The following is a 21,122-nucleotide window of genomic DNA, read 5'->3' as shown; positions in this document are numbered from 1 at the left end:
TAATGGTTCATGTGTCTCTTCTTTTTTTTTTGTAGGTTCATTGTTGGTGGAGGGTCGGTTTAAGTTTTTTCGTTTCGTGGGTGTGTGCTGTGATTGGCGACCGTGGACCTTATCCATCTCCAGCAACCGAAGATCAGGGTGAGTGTTGCATGTTATGTTGTTTGTGGGTGTGAATTCCGCCACATAACATTTGGCGCCCAACGTGGGGCAGCTGGTATTGCAGCTGCAAGTGAGATTGGTGGCTGGTAGTGTGACTGAAGAGAAGGATGGAAGAGGAACTGGTAAGGTTGAGAGAGAGAATACGTGGTTGAGGGGTGAGAATGAGAGATTGAGGAGTCAGTTGGAGGAGGTGGAGGGAATGCTAAGAAGTGCAAAAGAAGAAATGAAAGGGGAGATGAAAGAGTCAGAAGAGAGAATGGAAGAGAGGATGGATAAAAAGTTGGAGGGAATGATGAAAAGTGTGGAAGAAATGATGAAAGGTATGTTCAAAGGTGTTTTTGGAGAAGGGGCTGTTGGAGGCAGGTTCTCTGGAACGTGTGAAGGGCAAGAGAGAAAGAAAAGGAGGAAGAAGTGAATGGAAGCGTGAGTGATGAAAGTGATATGGGAATAGGAAGTAAGAAACGAGGGAATGAGAGGCAGGGTAAGGAAAAGGGAATGAAAAGCAAGGGAAGGAACAGAGGGAAAGTAAGGATAAGTCAGGGGAAGAAAAAGGGAAGAAGGGAAAGGAAAGGAAACTGGTAAGAAGGGTAAGGAAGTGGGAAAGGCAAGAAAGAAGGGAGAGGGTGAAGGCAGTAGTGATAGTGAGGTGGATGGAGGTGAGTGGATAAAAGTGGATAAAAAGAGGGAAGAAGAGTGTACTGAGTAAGATGAATGTAAGTGCAGAAGTGGACTCTTTGTATTCGGAAGAGGGTATGAAAGGACAGAGCGAAAGTAGCGAAAGTGAGAGTGAAAGTGAGAAAGAAGTGAGAAAGGCTATGTATGTGAGGGAGGTACCCTGGTGTGAAAAGTATAATGAGTATGGAAGTAGGGATGTGCATGATTTCTTTAGGGAGTATGAAAGGTTTTGTCAGGATAAGTATGGGGGAAAGTAAGAGAGTGTGGGCACGAGAATTAGGAGAATATTTGACTGGGTTTTTACTTGATATGTATATAGGGTTATTATGAGTGTGGGGATGTTGAGTATGACAAGGTGAAAGCTAGACTAGTTGAGCAAGCGAGCGTATGAAAGCGAGTGTTAAGTATAAGAGGAAGAATGAATTTGATGAGGCAGAATGAAAGCTGGGGAAACCTTGTCACTATATGCTTGTAGGCTGGAGACGTTGGCAAGGAAGAAGTTTGGGGATGATGGGATAGATGAATGTAAGGAGTTAGTACGGAAGTTGTTAGGGACAGTGCCAGATGGAGTTAGAGAATTTGTGAACTTGAAGCGGAAGGAGAAGAAAAGATGGACGAATGAAAGGTTGACTTGGGGAGAAATTTTGGAAATTGTAGAAGATTATGAGCTTGACAGGGTTATAAAAGAGAGTAGAAGTGTAAGTGTAAGGGCTGGGGTAGATGAGAGAGTACCAGAGTTTGGAAGCTTTAGGGATGCAGTGTTGAGGGCCCAATGAGACTGGCCGATAGTGTAATAGATAGGAGTGTAAGAGCAAATAATGTGGAGGTGCCAGTGAGGATGAATGGTGGGTTTGTAAGGGAACAACGGGGTTGGACCGGTTAGGGATAGTAGTGTACAAAGGGGGAAGGTCGATGAGTGGAAGTCGGCAGAAGTGTTTTAGATGTGGGAAAGGAAGGACATACAAAGAATGAGTGTAGGTGGGCTTTATGAGCGTGTTTCGGGTGTGGGCAATCGGGACATTTGGTAAGGAGTGTACGAAAGATAGGGGTTAAATGCTACAGGTGCGGACAGGTGGGTCATATTGCTAATGGTTGTAGGGGTACCCGAGTGAATGTAATATGTGGCAACTGTGGTAAGAATGGGCATTATGCGAGAATGTGTTCAGAACCGAGAGCGAAAGTGTGTCGAATGTGGAATGGAAGGGCATGTATCAAGTGTATGTAGACGAAAGAGGGTGACTGTGACAGCGAATTCAGGAAACTGAGTGTGAAGGGGGGTTCAAATGGGTGGATCCTCCAGGATGCAAGCGGTGCGTGTGATGCATGTACGTGAGGGTTGTTGCATGAGGATCAGCAATTTGTTTTGATAGAGTATGGTAGGAAACGTAAGAAAGGGAAGAACGTAAAGTAAACTGAATGGTCGTAAGTTGTGTGATAGGGGTGTGAGTGCCAAAGTGGAAATGAGTGATAAAGCGTGTAATATGGATGAATGGGATGGTATGGATAGAACGTGATAGCATATGCGGGTTTGATATAACTGAGTTGACTGAACGTGTAGGGGTTAGTGAGCGGTTGGAGGTGAGCGAAAGTGTAAGAGTAAGAGAGCGTAGCAGTAATATACGAGTGATTGAAAGCATGAATGAATCGTTGCAAGAATTGGAAAGGTCAATGAGCGAATGGGATGGGTTAGTTGAAGAATTGGGGGAGGTATTTGGGAACGAGTTAGAGGTATAGATGAGATTGTGGATAAAATTGAGAGTGGTAATAGTGAAGAAGATAGCGTGAATCTGAGAGAGAATGGAGGAGAAAATGTAAATCTGAATGTTGCTGGAAGAGAGAGCGAGTCTGAGAGAATGATTGCGTGCCCATGACGCGATCTAGAGGACCTGCTAGTGAGCATCCGTGGGTGTTGCGTAAGGCGATTTGAAAGGGGTGTGAAAGGTGTTGGTTGGGAAATGCTAAAAGGGGGGAGAAATATAGAGGGATGAAGAAATTTGTTTTTATTTAGCATTTCCCAACGTTTTGTGAGAGAGAGAGAGAGAGAGAGAGAGAGAGAGAGAGAGAGAGAGAGAGAGAGAGAGAGAGAGAGAGAGAGAGAGAGAGTGTAATTGTCGTTGTGAGTGGTTCAGCTGTTGGAGTTGGTTTTACGGCTGTGTCTCTGTCTGTCGGTCTGTCGGGAGTTTTTCGTTTTTGGGGAAGTCTTGGGCAGTTGAGGTCCAACCTTGAAAGTGAACGGGAGTTCGTCTGTTTTTTTGGGACCACATTAATGGTTCATGTGTCTCTTCTTTTTTTGTAGGTTCGTTGTTGGTGGAGGGTCGGTTTAAGTTTTTTTGTTTCGTGGGTGTGTGCTGTGATTGGCGACCGTGGACCTTATCCATCTCCAGCAACCGAAGATCAGGGTGAGTGTTGCGTGTTGTGTTGTTTGTGGGTGTGAATTCCGCCACAAGTTCTGTCTCCCTTTTTCTTCCCTTTACCTGGCTTCTGGGATGGCCTTAAAAGGGCAGGTAATAAGGCCTGGAAGGGCTCCTTACCCTTTACGGCACAGGTAGAAAAATACTGAACTCCTGACCAAGGTTAGGAGGAAGACAGGCCCCTTCTCAACCCCAATGTCAATGCGACAACCAATTCTGTCAGCTAAGTATGAAGGTTACACAGTGGATCAAGGAGTCAACCTTTTTTCCACCTCTGCCTCGACCTTGCTCTCTGAAAAGAGCAGGAGTTCAGCACTGACCCCTTACACAGCTGGAGACTACTCTCAGCTACATGATCAAACTATCTCAACATCATGATCCCCAAGGTTTGTTGACTGATTGACTGATTTATAGATTTTAAGCATAGATGCCAAGCACTGGGGCAACTAACATCATTCAGCGCTGAAACAGAAATTAACAGTAAAAGGCCTGAAAGGTGTAACTGGAGGAAAACCTCGCAGTTGCACTATGAATCAATTGTTAGGAGAGGGTGGACAGTAAGATGGAAGAAAGAGAATGTGAACAGAAGTACAGTAAAAGGAATGAAAGCAGTTGCAGCTAGGGGCCGAGGGGACGCTACAAAGACCCTCAAGTAATGCTTACATTGCACCACATGAGGTGCACTAACGGCACTAAACCCCCCCCCACCCTACGGGACCCCAAGGTTTGTTAACCAAGGTGTAAGGAAAGTTACACTTTCCTTCCAACAGCAACAACAATTAAAATGTTTCTGTCCTCCTTCAAGGGGAAACCAGATACTGCACAACCAAGTCTGCAAATACGCTGAGCCAGAGGTCCAACCATAATGATGACTGGAGGATAATCATGATGGACTCAACAGCTATTGCTTCAGAGGAAAAGGCAGCAATTCCCTCCCCATAAAACTGCTAATGGGAGACAGCAAGCAAGCCCAAAGAATGATGGGTTCATCTGTAGGGGACAGTTTTCTGCATCCTCCAATATAGAATACATAAGGTTATATTACCTCCGTGAGCTCCAGTTGTAGTACAGTATGTTCCAAAGTGAAGCTACAAATTTCCGAGGATTTCGTTCGAAATTCACTAACTGGCAACTACAACCCGTAGCTGAAAAACTTATTTTTTTTTTTACATTGGAAGCTCTATCAAGCAAAATAAAGCTAACATATGATGCACAAATATCAAATTATGATATTTGTAACAATCATGAGAAAAAATTACGGTAGAAGCAATTATTTCAAAGTATAGTAATTACTTCAAGCTATAAAAACAAAACAATTTGAAATTTTCGTTCACCACAGGATTACCAACATCACCTTTGCATATTTCGAGCAATTTGGAAACAAATATTTAATATCATAGTGTATTATCAGTTATTTTAGCAAAGATGCATAAAACCATGCAAGTATCAATAGATTATAGAGGGAAAATACAATCAATACACCTGAATTCAGGAGATGCCAGGAGAGAGCAGGAATGAATCTGATCCTTGCTTAAACACTTGGAGATCAGAAGATTCTAAAACTGCTCTTGGAAAATTATTCCACATTTTAGTTGTAGTCAAGATAAAACACCAGTAGTATTCAACATTATACCAGAAAATGACACTGTTTCCAGCAACAGCCTCTTTAGTGTTCAGTTAAAAAAACAGCTAGGTCAGGTAATGAAGAGGGAAGAGGATGTCAATTATCATAGTACATTATGCAAAAAACATGAGATCACTTTACATTTATGCCACAAGTCAACATGAAGGGTTGGCAAAACAAACACCTGATGACATAACTATACAAGAGTTTGAGAAGACAGTCAGCACTCAAAAGACCATAATGGAGAATAATACTCCACACATGGAAGAGGAGTAGTTAAAACTCTTAGGATGTAACTTGATCCCAAAACATTTCTGCACTATACCAACTTTTCACCTACATTCTGAAATGAGTAACTGACATTTAAAACTGTACCATTTACATGTAAATCAGGATGCCAGGGCAAAATAAATTTCAATGACTTATCCAACTTTAGCTCAAAAATTAGCTCTTATAAAATTTATTTTTCAAATATTTAACTCTCTATTATGATAGCTATAATTCCTGCCTGACACGGGAATTACAACTATCATAAGAGAGAGTTAAGATTCATTTGAAAAATACTCCTCATAAAGACAAAGGTTAATATACTTTGCTGGAGCAAACAAATTCTATTTTTGTAATACAAACCAATCAATTTATACAGTGCCCACCTTCCAAAACCCCTATTTCTTACAGTAAGTGCAAACAACACAGGCAGCACTATTAACATGGGTGGTGATGATACCAGATGCATACCAGGACACTAAGACAGGTTGTTCTTTTGGAGATCCTAAAAGGAACTGCTAACCAACGGGCAAGCAATTGCAAATTTACAAGTTGGTACAAAAACAAATAAAAATACAGTAAAGTTTATACATAATTAGAAAAATCAAGCAGATTACCTGTTCAGGTTCATTTCCTAGACTAAACCAGTTTAGATAATCTTGAGCGCATCCTGTAAACTGTCTCGCTTGCGTCATCTGCCAAAAAAAAAAAAAAAAACTCAGTATGATATCTATTGTCATCAGCAATTTCTGATAAATCCAAGGTGAATAAAACATTACTTTTCATTACAACAGCAAAAACTTTAATGATTCACCATTGGTACTACCCTAATTCTGGGAACAATAGGATGAGTTAGAAGATTAAGACAAACTTGCATAGGTTAACTAGCAGATATCCAGAGCTGAATGTTTTAAGCCCTCAACCAGCCCCAAAAATAGAGGCAAAAAATCTTAGGACAACCTACTACAGTTCTCATTGTCTTTCATAATTAAAAGTTTCTTTAAAAATTCTTTAAAGTTTTTAACCACACAAAAATGACAATTTTATGATAAAATGACATTTTTATAACAAAATAGTTTTATATATACTTACCAAGTAACTACATAGCTATTACGTTTCATTTATCGGCAGCTTAAATTTGAAAATTCACGGTAGCATTCCAATATTTTGGTGTAGGTTAACTCGCCCCGCCCACTTTTGGGGAAGGATAGGTACAACACTACTAACTAGCCCAATTCATTTATGCCCTACGCCCATGAGTGGGGAGGAGGGAGGGCTATGATCATGTAGCTACTTGTTAAGTATATATAAAACTATTTTATTATAAAAATGTCATTTTTATATAAGAAACTTACCAAGTAACTACATAGCTGAATCCCAAATTGACGGGAGGTGGGAAGCATGGGCATGTACCACTTCAAAAAACACTCATGAATGGAGATGAATTTTTAAAATAGTAAATAGTTAACATTAAGAATGTTAGTTGTGACCCACATGACGAGAGTGCTCCAGCAGGAAAATACTGCCTCTGATGCGGCTCATCTCGACCGTAGTGGCATGGCAGTGAAGCCAGAGGCGCCTCTACATTAGTGGGGCTTTGCAGCATAGGAGTACTCCGATGGCTGCCAAAGCATACAAAATACAAAAGCCGTTGCCCTGGGCGCAGTACCAACCAAAACCATATAACACAAGTTACACATACACCATAAAACAGATTAGATACCATAAACCATTCATAGCACAACACACCGAATGATGGAGGCTCCAGGTACTCAGTACCCCAAACTTCCTGAAACTCGACAACATAATTCAAGGAGCGTAGATAGCGGAGTGTAAGGCTACCCCCTACCCTTCCTCCCCCAATACCATGCCAGCCACGGATAATGGGTCAAGGGTACTGCAGTTTTCGTAAACCGTTTTGGTGTCACGTAGATAAAAATTTGCAAACACTGATTTGCACCTCCAGAAAGTGGATTGTAAAATAGAAGATAGAGATAAATTTCTCTTGAAGGAAATCGGTCGCTATTGCCCTAATTTCGTGGGCTTTAACCTTTGCAAACTGGTAAGTCTTCTTCTCGAATCTTAATGTGCAACTCAGAAATCACATCTCTCAAGAAGAATGCCAATGCATTCTTGGACAAAGGATGAGTTGGGTCCTTAACTGAACACCAGAGGTTAGGGGACATGCCTCTGATATTCTTAGTTCTTTCTAAATAATACTTAAGTGCTCTTACTGGACAAAGAGCTCTCTCTTGGTCCGTAGGACCTAGAATGTCCGTTAAGCCTTTGATTGTGAGTGAAATGGGCCAGGGAAAAGACGGCGTTTCATTCTTCGCTAGGAATCCCAAAGTAAAGCAACAGACCGCATCTCCCTGTGAGAATCCTACCTTCTTGCTTAGGGCCTGTAACTCAATAATTCTCTTGGCAGTAGCTAGAGCGACCAGAAAGGGTGTTTTTCTTGCAAGATCCCTGAAGGATGTGGATCAAAGAGGTTCAAATGGCAGACCTGAGAACCATTTTAAAACAACATCTAGATTCCAGGATATGGAATCTGATTTCTCTTGCTTTGCAGTATCTAGTGACTTGATAAGGTCACTGATGTCTTTATCATTAGATAGATCCATATCTCTATGTCTGAAAATGGAGTTGAGCATCGCTATGTAGCCTTTGATCGTGGACGTAGCTAATCCTCGCAAAGACCTTAAAAATAGCAAGAAGTCTGCTATTTGGGCTACAGAGGTAAAAGATGATATCTTGTGTCTTCTGCACCAGTTGCAGAATATTGTCCATTTATTCTGGTAGACGTTGGAGGAAGACTGACGTCTAAATCTGGCAACTGCTTCCGCAGCTGATCTCGAAAAGCCTTTCGCGCTGACAAGTTTCCTGACAGTCTGAAGCCTGTCAAAGCAAGAGTGGATAGTCCTAGATGGAATCGGTGAAAGTCTACTAAGAGGTTGAGGTGGTCTGGAAACCACTCTTTCTGTGGCCAGAAGGGAGCTACTAGGGTCATCGACACATTGTTGTGGAAGAGGAATTTGTCAATTACTTCTCCCACCATAATGAATAGAGAGGAGGGATATACATCCAGGTTCTACTAGTCCTGGAGCATCGCATCCATTGCCCACGCGACCGGGGCTGGGGAGCAATACAAAGGGAGACGGTGATTCCTCGACATTGTAAATAGATCAATCGACAGCTTTCCCTACTGTTTCCACAGATCGGTGCATAGGCCTACCTGTGGATTCAGTGTCCATTTCATGGGTAGGACCTATTTGCAACGACTTAATTTGTCCGCTATGACACTGAGTTTCCCCTGTATAAAGTGGGTAACAATCTTGGTTTGATTTCTCTGCGCCCAGATAAGGAGATCTTTGGTCGCTTGATACAGTGAAAAGGAGTGTCCCTCCCCGATTCTTTATGTAAGTCAGAGCTGACATATTGTCTGAGTGGACTATGACTGTGGATTTGTAAGTCTCTGTTGAGAAATGTTGAAGAGCTAAGTGTATTGCCTTCAGCTCCATGTTGATATGAAGTTCTCTCTCGGGTAGTGACCATGTCCCTGACACTTTGTTGTTTTCTAGGAGAGCCCCCAAACCCGGATCCGATGCATCTGAGTATAATGTGAGGTTGGGGTTCAGAGGAAGTAGAGATTTCCCTTCTGCAAACCTTAATGTTGCAAGCCAAAATCGAAGGTCCTCTGTGATCTCGGGGGTGATTGGGAAAACAAACGAGTCTGGGAGAAACTTCCTCTGCCAACTGGCTTTTAAAAAAGATTTGTAGTACTCTCGTGTGAAGTCTCCCTAAGGGAACGAACTTTTCTATGGATGAGAGAATTCCCAGTAGACTCACCCATTCGTTGGCTGAGCATGATGGGAGAGAGAGGAATTTCTGAACTGTCCAAATGCAGGATTTTCTTCTCTTGTCGGATGGAAAAGCCCGAAAATCCCGAGAGTTGATCTTCATTCCCAAATAAAGAATTGACTGACTCGGGACTAACTGGGACTTGTCTAGATTTATCAGTAGGCCTAATTCTTGGGCTAACACGAGTCTTCTTTAGGTCTCCCTTGCAACTTGATTCCCAGGGGGAGCGTTAGGAGCCAATCATCTAAATAGAGGCAGATGTTGATCCCCATGAGATGAAGCCATTTTGCCACTGGGGCTAGGACTTGGGTGAAAACTTGAGGGGCGGTCGAAAGTCAAAGAACAGTGCTCCGCAATTGGAAGACCTTGTCCTGGAACACAAACCGCAGATATTTCCTGGCCTCCGGGTGAACTGGGACGTGGAAATATGCATCCTGCATGTCTATGGTTGCCATCCAATCCCCTTGACGGATGGATCCAATCCCCTTGACGGGGATGGAAGATAGAACTGAGTGGGTTGTTTCCATTTTGAATTTTGTAATCTGAATATAGAAATTCAGGGCGCTGACGTCCAGGACAGGTCTCCAACCTCCCGATGATTTTGGGACAACGAATAGGCAGTTGTAGAACCCCCGTGTGTTGACATCTCTGACTATTTCTATGGCTCTCTTGGTGAGAGAGACAAAACTTCCTGAGATAGGGCCGAATACCTCTCTGAGTCTAAAGAATAGGCCGCCAAGTTGACAGGAGAGGACACTAAGGGAGGTTTCTCCTTGAATGGGATGGAGTACCCTACTCTGATTACCTTTAAAACCCAAGGTTCTACATCTCTGTCCTTCTACTTGTTCCAAAAATGCTGAAGCCTGGCCCCCCACTGGTACACGGAGGATAGTATCCTCACTTACAAGAGGAAGATTTGGTTGTTGACTTCTTAATTGGCCAAATGGACCTAGAATACGCTTGGGAATGGGGCTGGAATCTACCTCTACCTCCTCGAAATGTTTGCTGTAGAGGGGAAATCGTTCTGTGTGCGAATGATGTTGAAGATGTGGAACGTCCAGACTCCTGAGGATGTTTGGTGGACTGGGTCAACAAGCCTTGAGTGGATTTCTTATGAAGCTCTGCTGCAATATGTTCCACTGTAGTGCTGGGAAAAAGTTTCTGTTGATTTAAAGGAGCAAAAAGGAGTGTGGGTCTCTGTTGGATGGATGGATGTATGATATTTAGGGCAAAAGCCCAAGCACTGGGGCCAACAAGGCCATTCAGTGCCGTAATGGAAAGAAAATAAATTATGTTAAAGTTATGAATTCATGAAGGAAATGATTAATAAATAAAATGAAGTGATGTGACCAATAAATAAGGGTATGAAGTTTAATGAATGATGTGCTATATACAAAAAAAAAAAAAAAAAAATTAATGTCATTAAAATTCTACATGATGTAATAAATTAAATAAAATTAAATATCGTTAAAAATTTTAATACACTTTAAAAAGAGATGATAGCAGAAATATCTGCTTCATCTCCCAAAATATCAGACAGGGATTTACCCTGAAAATATCTCTCTCTTTGGTTAAAATATCTGGGGCAGACCACCAGAATCTGCTCCATTGTTAGTGTCTCGTCACAGTAAGCACACTCTGGAGGGCTGCTTCCTTCTAAAATAAACTGATGGGTTAGACGAGTGTGCCCAATCCTTAATCTCGTTAAAATAACCTCTGTTCGTCTGTCAAGCTGGAATGACGAAGACCACGGTAGTACATTATCCCTAATATTTCTATATTTCTTATTATTGGCAAGAAGGAGAAGTCCACCTTTCTTGCCATTTACTTAAAACATAAGATCTAATGGGACCTTTTAGATCCGTATGAGGCACTTTTCTAAAAAGAGGTTTCTGATAAAATACTAGCAGCTTTCGCTTCCCTGTCTGCCATCTCGTTTCCTTGAATCCCCACGTGAGAAGGGACCCAACAGAAAGAGACTGATTTACGTTGACAATATATACAAAAAAAGCCACTCCTGAACTTTTTCAATTAATGGATGAAAGCTATTAAATTTTTAATAGCTTCTAAGGTGCTTCTAGAGTCTGAGTATATGACAAAATTAGAGTCACTACTTTGAAAAACTAAATCTAGGGCAGACACTACGGCTGTTAATTCGGCAGTAAATATTGATGCACAGTCAGGTAATTTAGCTGTGTACGCTGTATCACCAAGGATAACAGCGCAACCAACACCACTATCTGAATTAGATCCATCTGTATAAATTTTTGTAAAATTAGTATGGGTAACATCGTGCTCTAAGAATTTTCCCCTAATCTCTTCTACAGTGCAGTCCTTTTTGTTAAACAGTTTCTTACATATTGATGCTTCTGGGATAAGCCATGGAGGATTTACAGGATATTCTACTTCCAGGACTTTCTGGGATTTAAGGTGATTATTCCTAACATCCTCATTCAGTCAATTTGGAATGGTTTACAAGCTCTTGTACCAGAAAAACTTCGAGAGTCTGTTTCCTTTAGTGCTTGAAAGGAGGGATTTTTGGGAGCACTTTTCATTCTAGCCATGTATCGCAACCCTAGCTCTTGCCTTCTTAGATCAAGGGTAAATGATCTGTGTCGACATAAATGCTTTCAACAGGCGAAGTTCTAAAAGCCCCTGAGCATATTCTCAACCCCATGTTGTGTACAACATCCAGTTCCTTTAGCTTGGTTTTACAGGCTGAGGAATAAATCTGACAGCCATAGTCTAACTTAGATCGACACAGAGAGTCATATAGCCTCAGAAGGATTTCTTATCAGCCCCCAACTAAATCCAGAAACAACCTTTAAAATATTCATAGATTGTTTAACATTTAACTTCAGGGCATTTATGTGGGCTAGCCCATGTTAATTTATGGTCAATAGTCATCCCCAGAAATTTAACTTCACTCTCATAAGGAAGGATGGACCCTTTTAAACTAAGTGTGGAACCTCTTCCACACGCCAGCACCTGGTGAATCTTACTGCAACTGTTTTGGAAGAGGAGAATTTGAAACCATTCTCATCAGCCCACTTAGTAATAGCATTAATAGACCTTTTGCAAATGTTTACATACAGACAAGGAATCATATCCTGTGCAGTATATTGCAAGGTCATCGACAAAAAGCGAGCATTTAACAGGGGCGAGATTTTTTCAATCACACTATTTATTGCCACTGAAAAAGTGTTACACTTAAAACGCTTCCTTGAGGAACTCCTTCCTCCTGCATAAAAGGTTGGGAGAAGGAGTTTCCCACTCTTACCTTAAAAAAGTCTGTCTGATAAAAAGGAATATATAAACCTGACCATTCTTCCACATATGCCCATCTTGTGCAATTGTTTCATGATGCCAATTCTCCAGGTAGTGTCATATGCTTTCTCCAAATCAAAAAATATGCCAATGGTCTGACACTTTTTGGCAAATCCTTGCTGGATTTGGTTGGTCAGCCTCAGCAAGGGATCAAGGGTTGAGCGGTTTTTTCTGAAACCAAATTGAAATGGCGATAGTAATCCTTTGGTCTCCAGGTGCCAAACCAGTCTAGTATTTATCATTTTCTCCATCAGCTTACATACACAGCTGGTAAGAGCTATTGGTCTATAGCTGGTGGCTTGGGAAGCATCTTTATTAGGCTTTTAACAGGGACAATTATGGATATTTTCCAGTCCTTGGGTAAAATTCCAGTTTCCATATTTTGTTTATAATCTTCAGTAAATATTTTTGGCATCATCTGGGAGGTGTTTCAGCATTTCATATATGATTGTATCCTCACCTGGAGCTGTGGATTCACTTGAGGAGAGCGCCTCACGAAGTTCTCTTAGGAAAATTTGTAGTTGTATGGTTCAGATTTTCCCGAACCAAACTTCAGACACATTTCAGAATTCCTAATTCTTTGAAATTCTGGACAATAATTGTTAGGGCTGGAAACTTTAGAAAAGTGTTTTCCTAGCTCATTGGCAACTTCAGTGGGCTCTGTGATTAGAGTGTCATTTATTTTTAATGAGGGCAATGGTGACGCTACAAATTTTCCACTCAGTTTCCTTATTTTGCGCCACACCACTCTTAGTGGGGTCTTGGAGTTTATTCCATTAATATAGTAAAGCCAACATTCTCTTTTGGCTTTCTTATAAAAGCGCCACTGCTTGGCTAAAGCACGTTTGTAGATTAATTTAGACTGAGGGGAGCCACTAGTTTTGTAACGTCTGTAGCATTTCCTAGTCACTTTTCTCAGAATACCACATGTCTTATTCCACCAGGGAACTGCAGGTCTACGAGGTTTGCCTTTTGTTTTTGGAATCGAGCTTTCAGCACTCTTCAAAGTAGATTCAATAAAGTAATCATAGGCATCTAGATGAGAATGAAAGGACTCAAACTCCCTATCTAGATTGACACCCTTACTAAATTTATCCCAGTCTGCGTCCTCTACCTTCCACTTAGGTAAAACTTCAGATGGAGCATTCAGGGCATATTTCAAATGGATCGGGTAGTGATCACTTCCATTTAAATCTTCATTAACAGACCAATTAAAATCAAGGTGGATACTAGTTGAAGAAATACTAAGGTCCAGTGCAGAGAAATGATTATCGTGAATGTTGTGGAAAGTCATTGACCCATTATTATACAGGGTAACATCATTCCTGTCAATAAGGTCTTCGATTAATTTCCCTTTACTATCTAAAATCACCTAGCAGAAGTAAAGGAGCTGGAAGTTGGTCAATTAACGACTGAATACCTCCAATGTTAAAATCAAGGTCTGGTGGAAGGTATAAGGAGCAGATTGTTATCCTCTTTTCCAAAATGACTGAAATAGCGACAGCTTGTAGTGTTGTATTTAATTGTATTGTGGAGTGCTGTAGAGATTTATTAATAATAATTGCAGCACCTCCATGGGCACGATCACCAATTGGGGATATGATTTAAATATTGAATAATTTAGTCCAGGATTATAAACAGAGTTGCCTAACATTGTTTCCTGTAGGCATATAATCCCTGGATTAAATTCATGCATTAAAACTTTAAGGTCTTCTGTACGGGCTCTGAGACCTTTACAGTTCCACTGAAGAATATCGAGCAAGAATGCTAAGGTGGTAAAATGTGCTACTTCCCACTCCTTGGAGGGGAAGTACTGTTCCCTAGGGTGGAGTGGGAAATTCTCCTTTATAAGAGATTGTTTTCTTAATCCCTTTTCATCTGAACTGGTGTTCAGGGTCTTTGGTTGATCTTCATATTTTTTATTATGAACCTGATGTTCAGAATTATTGCTGTGGTTCTGTGCACCACTAATCCTATTTGTCTTAGGGCGGCAAGACTGAATTGAACTCATATGTTTTTGTTCTGAAACTACTTTTGGAACCACCTTTCTAGGAGGAGAGATGTCTTCCAAAACACTGAACCCATTTGAAGTTTTTATTATAAAATTATCATTATTTGGGGAACTATTTCTTGTGCGTTTCTTGGTAGTTGCAACCATAGTTTTATTATTATTTTTGTTTGTGGCTGTGGCGATTGATGGCTCTGAACTAGCTCTATCTAATTGGGATTGTTCCTTTAGCTTATTTTGGTTTGAAGTATTTTCAGAATATTTTCCTGAATTATTGGCTGATTTTGGCACCCTTATTTTTGGAGATGAATCGACAGCTGTGGATGTGGTGGAAGATAAATTTTCTGTGCTTTTAGAAGTACAATTTTTGCTATTGGACTTCAAAGCACTTGCCGACGAAAGTTTCTCACCAGTTTGGAGATTTTCATTATTTTTCATGGTTCGAGAAATACCAGGTTTGTGATATCTTCCATCAGACACAGTTATTGGTGGCCTTACATTGTTGGAAGTTTTCATATGTTTTATTACAGAAGCATACGTAGTGTTGGCACTTTTGTTTGCCCCCATTACCGTGCGCTTTGCTTCACTAATGCTAATATGTTCATTATCTGCCACTGCCAACACTTCTTGTTCAAATTTATATCTGGGACAAGCCCTAGAGTTTGGTGTGTGATCACCCTTGCAAAGAAAACAGTATCGGGCTGCTTTGCAATCATCAAAATTATCGTGCTCTCTGCAGAGCACACAGGACATCTTTTATTGTTATCGCAAGAGTTTTGAATGTGGCCATATTCAAAGCATTTGCGACACTGTCTAGGACTTCTTTTATATTTTTAACCTGCATCCTCTCATGGCCAACAATGATGGTATCAGGTAGGTAATTAGAGGAGAAGGTTAAAAGGATAGCTGCATCACCACCCAGTTTTTTACATGAGATACACAAGGAGGGCATCGATGGAGAATCTCCTCCTCTTTAAAAACATGCAGATCTTTTGAGTAAACTACTCCTTTCAGTGTATTAAAGAATCTGTGAGATGAAATAGATTCAATATTTCCACTTTCAGGAGGTTTAAAGTTAGCTAACAGAACTGCTTGAGTCTCATTTCCAGCTTTTATTAGAAGATTCTTTCCATACCTTTTAAATTTCCAATGGGAATGGAACCAACCTTGCTCTCAATGCAGTCAGCAGCTTTTATCAAATTTTCCCTCCCTCCTTGTAGATAGCAACATGCCATAAAGGGGAGGAAGAGCTCTGGTACATGGGACTGGTCCATGTTCTTCAGCCTCTGGAACAAAGTCAAATGGCTCATCATTCAAGTTTTCACTGAAAACACTTTCGTGCTGACAACTGAATCATTTAGAATGTGGCCATGGAGTCTTTGTTGTGCCTCACTAGCTTCAAGGGAGAGGAAAATTTGATAAAAGCACAAAATGACTGCTTATCTTTTTCTAAAATTAATTTAATTCTTTCCACTTTACCAAATTGCGTCACTACACTGTATAAACATTCATAATCTAATGATAAGTTTACATTAGTGCAATAAAGGACCCTATTATTTGAATCAAATCCACCAGATTTATTAACACCCTGGTGTCTCAGTGTTTGGTTCTGTCCAACAGCCAAGCCCGTATCCATGTTCATGCCAGAAGTCGTTGCCAGTGCCGTTAAGTCATCGGATCCAGGGAGGGAGAACTAAAAGCCAAATCCATAAGTTTAAACCAGTCCACATGCAAAGGTCCAAAAGTGCACACCCAACACCCAAGAGCCCCGCACAGACCCCGACAGCATATCAAAAGGACAAACTGGGCAGCTCTACTGCTCAGCTTCCCACCCCAACACACTCCCAAAGCCCACGAAGAGACCCCAAGATGCCAAGCATGCACACATCAGACCACCACACACAAACTGGTTCATCCACCCACCCAAAACTGCTTGGTCATATCAAGAAAGTATCGTAGATCAGTCAGGTATTCGCATTCTCCACCAATGGCACAAGTGAGAGTTGACTCCCAACAGTCCACCCCATACCCTACCCTTTCAGGATAGCACCAGTACGCTTGCAGTGGCCCAGGTATAAGCCAATCCGCCTGCTGGGAGTTCTGCCCCCCTAATGGGGACTGACTCCCCACTCCAACTGTACTGGTGGGCTTCCGGACAAAAGCCAGGAGTCCCACCTCCAAAAACCAGCCCCTGGATTCCGATGGGCTGATCCCCAGAGATGGTTCCGCCCTCAAGATAGCAGTGGAAAAATCCCATCACCATCTCTTAGGTCCAAACTATCTCGGGTGGCGACTCAACCACCACAACTCCCACAATTAGCTTCAAATGCGAACCCCTTCCAAAAACGATCCTTCTCAGACTCACCTAAGCAGTAAAATTTTTGCGAATGTGGAAATGTCCACGCCATTTAAACCAAAAACTATGTAGGATGATTTGTCAGGACCGGGCCCAAAGGCTAGGGTCCCTTAGCCCCTCACCTCGTCAAGGCGTCCTACTCGAGGGGGGGGTCTCTGTTGGGAAGTGACCCCTTTAGAAGTGAATGAACAACACTGCTCTCGCTTCTCAAGTACTCCCACCATGAACAAGGCTGCCAGCTACTGGGATCCATCCCTAATCGCTTTATCTGCACATGAGAGCACTCTCAGCCAGTCTGTAGTGAAGTTAGCTTGGAGAGAGGCGCAATCTTCTATTTTCTTCACTAAGCCGCCGACAGTCCAGTCAAGAAAACTCAAGATCTCAAAGACCTTAAAGATGTCCTTAGTCAAATGCTCAAGTTCAGAAGTCGTAAACCAGATCTTGGAAGAGGAGAAGGCAGATCTCCTTGACGAGTCGATTAAACTGGAGAAATCCCCTTGGGAGGCAGTAACTCCCAACGATGGCACTTCCCAAGTCACATAGGGTAAGTATCTCCTCTTGGATGAGCGAGAAGGAGGAGTGCAGAATACCTCTTTCCCCGTTTTCCTCTTTTCTGCCAACCAGCTCTCAATGCTTGACAGAGCTTTCTTCGACGACTTCGATAACACCATCTTAGACAGCCTAGAGGCATCCGTAGGCTGTCTCATCATGAAAGAAGAACCCGGCGAAAAGGGAATCGCTGGAGAAAAGAAGCCTGGAAGCAAAACAAGAAGTATTTCAAAAGGGAAGCATAGGGTGAAGCAGGCTGATCCTGTTCTACATCCTCTTCTGCAGACAAAATGGGAGAGAGTCAAATTCTCAGGTTCATGTGTCACTGACGGTTTATGTAAAAGGTCCATAATACAATACTGTCTAGTCGCTGCTTAATGGGTTCCAAAGCTGGATCCTGAACCAGACGATCCCATTAAACACTTGGATCCCGTAGATCCCACTTGATGAATGGATCTCTCAGATCCCACTGGACAAATGGATCCCTCAGATCCCACTGGACGACTGGATCCCTCGGATCCTGATGGATGCCTGGATCCCTCGGATCCCCTCAAATATCTGGGTCCTTCTGATCCCACTAGGTACTTGGATCCACCAGATCCCACTAAACTGGATCCCCTTTGCTTGGATCCCTTGCATCCAAAAGTGCAATCTACGTGTCTCTTAGAGATCCGCTTGGGTGACAGAAACTGACGCTCTGACACAGACACTATGGGCGACACATTAGATGGACCATCCCAAAAACTGCACAGAGGTTTGGGACTCGGATCCCGATCTTGTTCCGCTTCCACGGGATTGGAAATTCAAACTCAGCCGCGGATATTGGCCTTTTCAATGGCCTGGATGCACTTTTGAAGCACCAGCTGCACCGCTTCTGACTAGCTTCGCACTTGGATCCGTCGGATCCCGAATCCGTATCACTCGACAAGAGTGCATGAACTCCAATATGGATGCCTTTCCAGTGGCTGTCCACCAAGTCCTGGTAATCCCGAATGACAGGCTCGGTTGAGGGGGCAACTACCCGTGGGCAAACCCGACCAACCTCCCTGGGACTTATGGTTTGCCTCCTACCAGGTTCAGGAGAGTTTGACAGGGACCTTCGTCTAGGAGCATTGGTGGGGCGAGTAGCCACCTCCTCCACTGACACAACACTTGAACCAACGTCACTGGCACTAATCTTAACCATAAGGCCTCTCACTGAAGCCCCTATCTGAACTACAGTGTTCACTAAGAAACTGATTTTCTGGTCCATTCTGGCTTCCAGACTGGTGATGGCATTGGGTTCAGAAGGTTGGAAGTTGGCTAATGGAGTCACAGGTAAGGTTGGAGGACTGGTGATTGGGGAGAATGCAGATATAGGAGTTGGAAGGGCATGCATAACAAGAGAACCCTGACTAACTGAATTCTTCGATTTTGTCTTAGCCACTGTTCTCCTACGTCTGTTTTGTCTAAGTAACTAGTGAAAGTCTTCCATTTCCCCTGATCCCATTCTTTGCATTTGTCACAGGTTATGACTGCAGAGTAAGTTTGTCCTCTACACTTACAACAAATGGTATGAGTGTCATAATTGATAGAAGTTAGTTGGGTATTACAGCCTTTGCTTCCCCGAAAGTGGGTGGGGCGAGTTACCTACCCCAAAATATTGTAATGCTACTGCAAATTTTCAAATTTAAGCTGCCAATAAATGAAATGTAATAGCTATGTAGTTACTTGGTAAGTTACTTACACAGGCAGTCCCTGGTTTACGACAGGGGTTCCGTTCCTACGCTGCGTCATAAACCGAAAATCGTCGTAAACTGAAAAATCGTCGAAAATCGTCAAAAATCCTAAGAAAAATGACATTTTTAAAATAATATGAAGTTTTATATATACTTGCCCAGTAATTACATTAGCTAGAGTTTCTCTTGCCTCGGCAGCTTAAACTAAAAATTTCGCGGGTTAGCACTTCAGTTTAGTGCAGGTGACTGGTCTCGCCCACTAACAAGAGTATCAGGAACTACTCGGCAAACATTCGTCATTACGTTTATGCTTTATGTCCATGTGCAGGGAGGAGGGAGGGCTCCGTCCGTAATTACTGGGTAAGTATATATAAAACTTCATTTTATTATAAAAATGTAATTTTTATATACTGTATGCAACTTACCTAGTAATTATATACATTAGCTGAATCCACATTGACAGGTGGTGGGGAATCATGGACAAATTCTGATCCCAACCATTAATTCATGTAATGATTTGAACTAATAGAAGCTCTTTCTTGGGCGAGTCGGTAGAGTTGTGGCCTTGCGCTCACTAGGCCCGAGCTCAACTCTCCGGCTGACTAATGAAGAGTTAGAGGAATTTATTTCTGGTGATAGAAATTCATTTCTCGCTATAATGTGGTTTGAATTCCAAAATAAGCTGTAGGTCCCGTTGCTAAGTAACCAATTGGTTCTTAGCCACGTTAAGTAAGTCTAATCCTTCGGGCCAGTCCTAGGAGAGCTGTTAATCAGCTCAGTGGTCTGGGAAAACTAAGGTATACTTAACTTTTATTGAGCTAATAGATAAGTTGCCAGCATTGGATACAATGCTTGTAGTTCCTTGTTAGTTAAGAAAGCCTGCAGTATAGAACTGCCTCTGGTTGTTGCTCAACTTAACCTGTAGCAGCGTGGCAGTAAAGCCAGAGCACTGGTACTTAAGTGGGACACTTCGCAGCGAAGGAGTACTCTGATGGGCGACAAAGAATACATTATTGCCCTTGCCCTGGGTGCAGCACCAATAAAAACAACCAGATATGACTGTCACTTGCGCTGAAATACAGACCATGACCCATTCACTGACAGCGATGGGTGCTCCAGGTAAACTGTAACCTTCAGCTCTCACAAGTCTCGGCACCTTACTACAAGGTGAATAGATAGTAGAAGAGAATCCTATGCTTCCTTCTACGATGCCATGCCAGTTACTAATAATGATCGCAAGGTACTGCAAGAATCTAACACTGTTTAAACTTTCTTTGAAAGGCAAGTAGTGAAGATCGATTACACTTCCTGATTGCTGAATAGACATCAGGGGCATGCAGTGCCTGAAAGCTACAGAGGTAGAAGCTGTTCTGACATTCTTAGCCTCCCTAAAAAGGAGCAAAATGCTTTCCTACTTCTCAGAGTGTCTCGGAGAAGGTTGATCATAGACTGGATGTTGGGGGCACACAGTGCCTGAAAGCTATGAGGGGAGGTTGTACTGATGTGCCTAGCTTCCACTAAAAGTAGGCCAATAGCTCTCCAGAAACTAAGAATGGCGTCAGAAAAAACAAGTCCATTCACAAGAGAGGACCATATGTTCTTAGACGGAGGGTGCTAGAACATTAAAGGTCATGAAAAAACCTCCTATGCGGAGTTCAATTCCCCGGCCAGCTGATGAAGAGTTAGAGGAATTTATTTCTGATGATAGAAATTCATTTCTCGCTATAATGTGGTTTGGATTCCACAATAAGCAGTAGGTCCCATTGCTAAGTAACCAATTGGTTCTTAGCCACGTAAAATAAGTCTAATCCTTCGGGCCAGCCCTAGGAGAGCTGTTAATCAGCTCAGTGGTCTGGTAAAACTAAGGTATACTTAACTTTAGCTTCCAATCCTGCTCAGGTCATACCATAAAACTCCAACAGAAAACGAGCTTCCAACTCTTCTTGAGAGCCAAGGATGCAGGAGAGTTGGCATAGACCACCAGAAGCTGGCACCAGGTGTACTGAGCTGGTGCCAGGCTGTGGGTGGGGCCAGCAGAGCTGGTAGTCAGCTAACGAATTGGTCGGGAGCTGGCTCAGGCTGTGGTATTGTCCGCATGTACCGCTATTGTCTTGTTGTGTACCTGAGTCACAAAATGTTGTAGACCTAGATGTATCGCCTTCAACTC

At 42.3% G+C, this 21,122-nt stretch overlaps 1 protein-coding gene across 10 annotated transcripts in view; it reads right to left on the bottom strand.

Moving 5' to 3' along the window:
- The window catches only part of spn-E (spindle E), a 437,239-nt gene that overhangs the window by 400,547 nt on the left and 15,570 nt on the right, over positions 1-21,122 (bottom strand). For 9 of the 10 annotated variants that reach the window (XM_067091862.1, XM_067091856.1, XM_067091855.1 and 6 more), the window contains exon 2: positions 5,754-5,831. The exons of the other annotated variant lie outside the window; for it this stretch is intronic. In XM_067091862.1, the coding sequence (XP_066947963.1) occupies positions 5,754-5,831 (78 nt within the window). The remainder of the gene's footprint in view (positions 1-5,753; positions 5,832-21,122) is intronic. 10 annotated transcript variants of the gene reach the window in all.

This window comes from Macrobrachium rosenbergii, chromosome 48 (genome assembly GCF_040412425.1).
Source record: "Macrobrachium rosenbergii isolate ZJJX-2024 chromosome 48, ASM4041242v1, whole genome shotgun sequence".
Taxonomy (NCBI): Eukaryota; Metazoa; Arthropoda; class Malacostraca; order Decapoda; family Palaemonidae; genus Macrobrachium; species Macrobrachium rosenbergii.
The sequence above is the reverse complement of the archived record's forward strand: the minus strand, read 5'-3'. Positions and strand labels throughout refer to the sequence as shown.